At 38.4% G+C, this 8352-nt stretch overlaps 1 protein-coding gene across 1 annotated transcript; it reads right to left on the reverse strand.

Annotated features, from left to right (window-relative positions):
* Positions 1–4006: 4006 nt before the first annotated feature.
* LOC113092206 (histone-lysine N-methyltransferase 2B-like) lies at positions 4007–7946 on the reverse strand. Its single transcript, XM_026257836.1, has 9 exons — positions 7484–7946; positions 6985–7089; positions 6787–6905; positions 6565–6693; positions 6207–6459; positions 5990–6097; positions 5117–5200; positions 4836–4965; positions 4007–4711 (listed from the first exon to the last, which is right to left on the reverse strand). The coding sequence occupies exons 1-9, from the start codon at positions 7738–7740 to the stop codon at positions 4436–4438; spliced, it is 1461 nt and encodes a 486-aa protein (XP_026113621.1). The 5' UTR covers positions 7741–7946; the 3' UTR covers positions 4007–4435.
* Positions 7947–8352: the final 406 nt, after the last annotated feature.

Consider the following 8352-nt stretch of genomic DNA (forward strand, 5'->3'; position numbering starts at 1 on the left):
ATAAAAATGTGTAAAACAAATCAAAAGAAATGCAACAAAACAGGTTTCTGATGACAACAAAGCATTACAGTGGAACAATCAGAATGGAATTTGTTTTACTCAACGTAATCACCAATGCAATCATCCTAGTATTCTTTCAGAGACAGGTATGCAATAACAAGTTAATACATTGCTGGTATAATTCTGTTCATTGTCAGCAGTTGCAATCTTGACATTGCCTTCAGAGTTACTCCAACAGCAGGTCCCAGACATCATTTAACATGATGTTTGTGATGATATGAACTTGCAATATAATATGAACTTGCAATATAAACTGATATTTATTAGCAATCTTTTATTTACACAAGAATTAACATTCAATATGGTTTCTGTTCAATTGCAGATATGGTGCTGAAGAAAGTCATAATCTTAAAAAACAGTTGGATCGATCTATATACATTTTACAAAGTAATTGTACTTTTTTAAAGTGCAGTGTATTAACAGGTGTCTGTGTATTTCTGGCATCAAACAGGTTGGTGAAGTCCCAGCTGGTGAACATGCTTGGAGCTGCAGGTGGATACTGTCATGGAGATTGGAAAAACAGATTTGAACCAAATTGAGGAGTAAGAGCTGTTTAAAACCATGCTGTTCGAGCTTAAAGCAACTAAACTGAATTATTGTCCTCCACATTTAAAGTTTTTGGCTAAAATGCACCCATAAGCCCATTACACTGCATGTCATTTTAACCAGAAAACGACATGACCAAAATTGTCTAGTCTCAGTGAACACATGCTTACCTCCAGATGTCTGCCACTGTCTCGTTTTTTAAGGTTTCAATGTAAATCTTCATAAACATGTAGAAGAAAAGCTCAATCAGGAGTTTCAGAGAACTGGTCAGATCTGTTAATGTCTTGACCAGGGGTCACCAAACTTGGTCCTGGACGGCCGATGTCCTGCAGAGTTTAGCTCCAACCCTGATCAAACACACCTGAACAAGCTAATCAAGGTCTTGAAACTTTTAGGCAGGTGTGATGAGAGCTAAACTCCCCTGGTCTAGACTGTCTTGTGTGAAGATAGTAAAGCTCTAACGGAAAGAAAAACTGGTTAAAGACTTGCCGGAACGTTGCCCCAAATGTACCACCAGCCATCAACATAAAAAATCTCCTGTGAATCAAAAAACCAAAGCTATTAGCTCTTTATCTAATAAGTTATTAACTCTAAGAATGATAACTATAACTTTATTAGGTTCTATAATTTAAGTTCTATTATGCTAATCATTCTTAGAGACTTGAGAAGTTTCCATCACAACTATAACAATAGCAACACAGAGGAAATATACTGGTCTAAGTTACTCTTATTTTGTCTTCTTGGAATTGAGGTTTAAAAGACAATTAATACTCAGTAATATCTTTAATTTAGTCACTACTGAATAAGACAGCAATTCCCAGCAAGTCTGAATAAGACAGCAAGTCTTTTTAGAGCTTATTTAGAGCTGAAATAGTATTTGTTCAATAAATGAAGAACATTGCATTACTACTGTGAATACTTTTATATAGTCCAAAGTGTACACTATTAAGAATTAAGCTTATATATAAGCTTTTGAACCTTTGTGAATCTTCTTGACATGAGCTCAGAATAAACAATGTTGTTATTACGATTATACAGTAATAGAATCACTCTGGACAGGTTAACTGTGGCAATATAGCTGATTTATCCTGGCTCTCTCTAGCACTCTCACTATTTTTCAGTGGTTTTGCATACTCTCTTAAGGCTTTCATGTATCCTTGGATAGAAATCCTTTACAATTACAGAAAAAGGTTATGATCAGGCAAGAGCTCAATAGCGGTGCATAATCCATAGCTGATCATACCTTGATTTCTAAACTGATTGATGTCTTAAGTCATCATATGAGGCAGCACCTTCAAAAACAGAAGTCAGAGGAACAGAATGAGCAATAGCTACCACAAAAGACAAAGCCAATAAAGCCAGAAATATACTGCTTTTCTCTAATGTAGTTTCAGTTGAAATATTGCACCACAAAAATGGGAAAAATGACTATACCACAGCAGCAGAGAAATGCAGTTAAACTTAAGATGGCCATAATCTTATTCATTTTTTCTTTTTGTGCTGCAAGAGAAGAAAAAAGAAAAAGCTAGCACTACACATGGCATTAAGGATTCAGAAAACCTAAGACACTGAATATTTACTTTGTACGGAATCTTATCGACAACAGAAGCGATGAACAAAACCTTTGAGTCTTTGTGCATATAGGAAAAAGCCCTCACTGTTGCTTATATCGGTCATTACACGGTCCCCTGTTCACAGCAGAGTAAATGTGTGCACATTTCAACAGTGAGCGGAGCAGAAGGGCAGATGAGTAGTAGGTGGGACTAAACAAACATTTATCTGTTAATATTTTCATGTTTTGTCCATTGTTTCTTACTGATTGTGTCAACTTTCCACAGGCAAAATTGGACAAAAATGCAGATATTGCAGAGAGGAATCTCTTCCCATTATTAGCAGTGCATGCAAATTTAAATTCTAGCATATTTAGATAAGATTAGTTTGAACAAGGAGTTGCATGATCCATTTCATTATAGCAGACAATAAAATGTAGCTTTTCAGAATTAGTTTTAAAAACGCTCAAGGTTTTAAATCATTGATATAGTAACATAAAATAAAGGGATGTCAAAGAATCTTATTTAACTGTTAAAATAAAAATATAGAAGCTGACTGAATGATTCTAGGAAATTAGCATATACAACGATGGTGAATCAAGTCTTTTAAAGGCCAAATAAAAAGCCATTCAAAGCCCTTTTTTTCCTCTGAAATAACATGCTCTATACAGTAGTACATTTTGATTTTATGACTTCAAATATTTCAGAGAAAAAAAAATCAAGATTGCTCTTTGTTCAAATATTGTTGTATCTTTATTACATACAGAACATCATAAATAAAATAAAAAGTGCGTAGAAAAAAATGTAACAGATTTAGAAATTCTTGTATACAACTCTATACAAAGATTCACTCTGAGTGGGATAACGTTCAGTGATGGAATCAAGCTGCAGTCTTCATTTTTAATAATAAGCACACTTCAATTCTGTACAAAAGCATGAGGGAAGAGGGATCCGGGAATTCTCTGGAAAAACAAACAAATGAGACAAACAACCCTACAGTCACGTTGCATAAAATCAAAGCTAGTGCGGGATTATCCCCAGCACTCTTTATACTATTGTTTGCACTGTAACTTACTAGCTGTCACTGATGTACTGAGGTAGTCAACCCAGGTGAAGATGAGAGTCGGTCTTAATGTGCTGCGAGAGGAAGGCTATCAAGAGAAGACACATGGCTATAAGCAGCGCGTCGGCTGTTTCCAGCTGAAGCCGCCATTCATGGGTATGGTTTTAAATACTTGTGTACTGATGATCAGAATGGGATTCAACATCATTCACATCTTTAACACTACACAAGTGATCCTACTGATTATGTATAGAATATTACAATTGACCCCCAAAAGACTGGCCTCAAGATATAAAAGCACATAAAAACAGTGGGTTCTTAAAACCAATCTGTCAAAAATTGAGCTTCAGGTGAAGTCTTATTTAGAATGGTAATGTGGACATGACCCAGAATGCTGTAAAATGGTCTATACATGCATTCAGAGCAAAGGTACACTAACTTAAATAATGTGCCAGTCAAGGGTGTTAAATTTGGTTATAAAATGTGCTTTAAGTGACACATTCATTTGCACCCATAGAAAAAAAAAAAAAGCAAGAAATATACACACGTCAATGTTCTGGAAACACACAGGCTCCTGTTCGAAACTAGGTTGTGTGGCAAGATTGTTCATGGTTTGACTAAAAACTACATCTGTTTTGGAAAATATGTACAGTGCCTACATTTCCCCAAAAAAAAAAGAGAGCAAAGATTATTAAGGTGCTGTTGAGGACGACCTATAACAGGAACTCCTCTTGATTCAGTAGCAAAAATAATCACACCCTTTCAAACTTCAGGGTAACTTCCACTATTAAAACCACTGTACATTTATTCTGACACTAAAGGCTCATTCCAGAATAGATCTACTGCATTACCAGCCACCAGTGGCAAGATTTGAAAGGCATGCTGGGACAAAGTAGCACAAGGACAGGTGAAATAGTTAAGTAAAGGGTATTCGTTTGAGGTCACAATTTTTAATTGTTGAATCAAAGCCAACGGCCTCATCCAGTGCAGGACGTTACTGGGTTGTTAAATGTTGGGGTAGGAAATATAACTCACTCGAGGTAACCAATCAAGACGTGCTGGTGGTCTAAAAAGGCCATACACCCTGCCAAACAATCTCAATATTGTGTTTTCTTCATCTCCGCACCATTAAGCACCTGTAATGAGTGTCTTCATTCAAAAATAGCCACCCATACCAAAATATCCCCTCCTAAACTATTGAGTAAACAAGCCAGTTTTAGTTCAGGAAGCGTCGGCAGCGCCGGGCCCCACAGTTACAGTGCAACTTGTTGTTTGCATCTTCAATGGGGAACTTGTAGTCATAGGTAAGCTCTTCTCCACGGTAAATCTTCCGCAGGGCGAATATAACGATGTGCTTCTGGCCCTCCACATTGATGACTCTTGAGTAACAGTTAGGGTCACAGGAGTGATTTATAAATCGTGCCGCGTTTCCGTGCATGGTGGCATCCACCACATCAAAGTCGTCAATGCGAAACATATAGCAGCCGATGCCCTTTGAGGAAAGAAAGGACGGAAACAGACAGTAGGTTAGGAACTCAACAACACTGCAATGCAAGAGGATAAATGGACAGTTTTAAGCAAAAACTGTGCATCACACTGGGACAAATCACTATTACCTTGCTGTCATAGTATTTCTCCCTTTTGTCAGTGAGAACTGCGCGGATGACGTTGCCAGCGTACTCGATCACCATCTCTCCAGCCTCAATGTTCCTCTTGCAGAAAAGACCACGACCTTGTATAGCAGATCTGTTTAATTGAGATAAGGAATTGCACAAATTACTTTTGCTCTTAAAAGTTATGTTCATTCCATCATTTTTATTGGCATGAGATTGGTCAAGTGATTTTACACAGCTAGATTTTATGCTGTAATACCATGCATCTCTCAGGAAGACATTACCTGTAAACTCCCACAGCCTCTTTAGAGGTTTTCTCCAAGTGTCTGAACCTCATAGCCATTGGCAACTCTGTACTTGTGGCTCGTCTAAAGGGAAGTCAAAATAACAGGATGAGTCACAAAAAACTAAAATGTTAACAACACTAGTAATGCACTGACTTTACATAAAGAATCGATTATTTTGGCATTATAACTGATAAACAACATGAAATTTGTTTGATCTATTTTTTTAAATTGTCTTTCAAATGGCACAAAAAAAGAAAAGAAAAAAGGAATTGTTCAACTAAAAATAAAAATTCTGTTATTAATTACTCACGCTCATGTCGTTCCAAACCCTTAAAACCATCGTTCATCCTGGTTCATCTTCGAACAAACTAAAATATATTTTTTATGAAATTCAAGAGCTTTCTGACCCTCCATAGACAGCAAGGAAACACATTCCAGGTCCAGAAAGGTAGTAAGGACATAATTGTGACATCAGTGGTTCAACCTAAATTTTTTGAAGCTATGAGAATACTTTTTGTATGCAAAGAAAAAAAATGACTTTGTTAAACAATTTCTTCTCTATCCTGTCAGACTTGTTTTCTTTGCGCACAAAAAGTATTTTCGTAGCTTCATAAAATTATGATTGAAACACTGATGTCACATGGACTATTTTAACAATGTCCTTCCTACATTTCTTAGCCTTGAATGTGTCAGTTGCATTGCTGTCTATAGAGGGTCAGAAAGCTGTCGGATTTCATCAAAAATATCTTACATTTTGTAATGAAGGTGAACGTAGGTCTTTCGGGTTTGGAACGACATGAGGGTGAGTAATTAATTACCGAATTTCCATTTTTGGGTGAAATTTTCTAAATATGTTGCTGAATGCCTAACCTGCTGGATTTTAGCATAACGTCATCCTCCTCATCATCACATGGCCTTGACTCAGGAAGCTGACGATGTTGCGATGCCAGGAAATTGAACATATCAAAGGTAGATTTTCTGTGTGTGGGCAGGGAGAAAGGCGATTTTTGATTTCCACATTTGGAAAAGAACAAATAAAGCAACTCAAAGTTATATGTGGGGCATACATGAGTTTACAGATACGTACCGCACATAGACCTCTGCACGGGCACAGCCACTGGGGTTTATTGGCAGCTCTTCTTCCGGTACTTCATGCTGGTGGAAACGAAAACTGTGTTTCTGGCAGAGGGAAGCACCCTGCAGCTGCTCCAGCAGAAAGAGCACAGCATCGTGGAGGACACCCAGAACCCTGGCACCACTTATCCTGTTGAAGGGAAACTGCTCTAGCCGACAGCCTACCCGTGCCTCCTGGACACCGTCCATTACTGCCTTCCACGCCACTGAAAAAACACCATAAAGGGAAATATATCATAATGTGCCAAAGTGTGAAAGGAAGAAACTGATATTCTTATAACAGTGTCACTACAAGGTTTATCAATACTGACCATCCATGCTGTCAGCTTCTACGCTAAAGCCATCCTCACTGGTAATCTGGAAGCATAGATGGGGCAGATAATGACTGGCACACTTATCCTGCTTGCCTGTTGATGGAGAGTCCTCGTCTGAACTCCAACCTGAAATGGATACAATTCAAATGGTTCAAATTCATTAAATTAGCTTTAGCAACTAAAATGTTGCTTTAAGGTAACACAATATCTCACATTCACCTGCATAGGGGGCCCATTCTGAGGAATCACCATGTTTGTAGCTCGTACACTGAGATTTAGCACTGTCCCGTGTGTCATTTCCCTGCACTGAAGTGGGCTCTGATTGATTTGGAGTAATTCTATAAGAGGACAAAGAAAACATCATGGTTATCTTTGGTAAAAGACAAGTAAATGTGATTTTAAGTCATCAGCACTGACCTCTTATTTTCATCGTTCTTTGGCTGGTTAAGAGATCCAACATCAGGGTCGTCAAAGTCGAGCACATCCTTAAAACTTGGGGCCTTTATTCTAACCCGGTTTGATCTAAACATCAACAAAATAACATGATTATCAATACATGATAATATAAGAAATAAATTAATCTTCAATTCATACATCTAGTTTGAATGTTCAATTTTGTTTGTGCATGGCAGGGCTGTTGCGCTGTTTTGTATTTGTTATTAAAGTTTTAATTAAATGTCCACCGGGTTCCCGCCTCCTCCTTCCCGTGATTATGAATGTTTTTATAGTGTTACAATAATTAAAATACTTTTTTCACAACACTGTTACCTATTACTGTACAAAACAAAATCAATATTGTCTAACATTTGATAGACTGAAAAAAAAAAAAACTGGGGTCTTTTAAAAATAATCTACAATAATGATCAATAAATTGACCACCCAGACTAAATTGAAATGACTGAATGTTTGTCCCTACCTGCTGTTGTCACTCTGAGAACAAGGACCCATCTGGTCCAAGAAGTCAGTACGGCATCTTTTCACACCAATTCGATCAGTTACTGAAGACACTCTCTTGACCTTGACTTGAGGTCTGGAGTGGGACAAAATGTTGGGTTGAGTCTGAAGATGAAAGCCAGGGAATGAATCCTTTGATTCAGGAGAGAGGCGTTTTTCAAGGTGGAGTGGAGAAGGGCTTATGTCAGTGGGACTGGCTATTTCACGGTGACTTGCCATTGCTTTGTCAATTATCTCCTGGGCCACTGCCTTCTGCCCACTTTCAGAAATCAAGCCAGTTCTTTCTATTGACGGACTGGTGCTGTGTAATTGGCTTCCAGGATGACTCTGAGGAATCCTCCTGATTAGCACCTGGGTTGGTGGTGTTGCTCTGTTGTTGCTGCTGTAAGATATGATACGTGTTGGTGTGGTTTTGCCGAGACTAGCCTGAAACCTGCGGCACTGGTATCACTGTAACCTTAGGGACAGGTCGCTGGAGAACATTACTGCTGTGGATTATCTTCGCAATCTGGCTGATTTGGGTGTACGAGGGAGAATTAGAGTTAGTTAATTGGTATGTATTCGTTTGCGGGTTTTTCACTAGAATCTGTCCCGCACGGTTGACCAGAAGAAACCTGAGGTGTAAGAGGTGTACCAGGTGAACTCTGGGGCAGAGACTGTTCAGACACTCGTTTTGGGGTGGCAATGCGTATGGCAATCCTATGACCCTTAGTGGCTTCCCTAGGTAGAGCTCCAAAACCATTTATTAAAACTGAAGCAGGAGCAAGATGAGTTCCTTGTGGTGCAACAGAAAAGGTGGGAGAAGATGAGACAACACTGACAGGCAAGGAT

Source organism: Carassius auratus, unplaced genomic scaffold, assembly GCF_003368295.1.
Source record: "Carassius auratus strain Wakin unplaced genomic scaffold, ASM336829v1 scaf_tig00214514, whole genome shotgun sequence".
In the NCBI taxonomy this organism is placed as follows: Eukaryota; Metazoa; Chordata; class Actinopteri; order Cypriniformes; family Cyprinidae; genus Carassius; species Carassius auratus.

What these genes read in the sequence shown, in the direction of transcription:
- LOC113092206 (XM_026257836.1), bottom strand. Translation starts at nt 7,740, where the DNA reads ATGGCAAGTCACCGTGAAATAGCCAGTCCCACTGACATAAGCCCTTCT. An exon ending in AAGAACGATGAAAATAAGAG is followed by an intron (nt 6,906 to 6,984) that starts GTCAGTGCTGAT and finishes GTCCTCTTATAG; the next exon opens with AATTACTCCAAATCAATCAG. An exon ending in AGAATGGGCCCCCTATGCAG is followed by an intron (nt 6,694 to 6,786) that starts GTGAATGTGAGA and finishes TATCCATTTCAG; the next exon opens with GTTGGAGTTCAGACGAGGAC.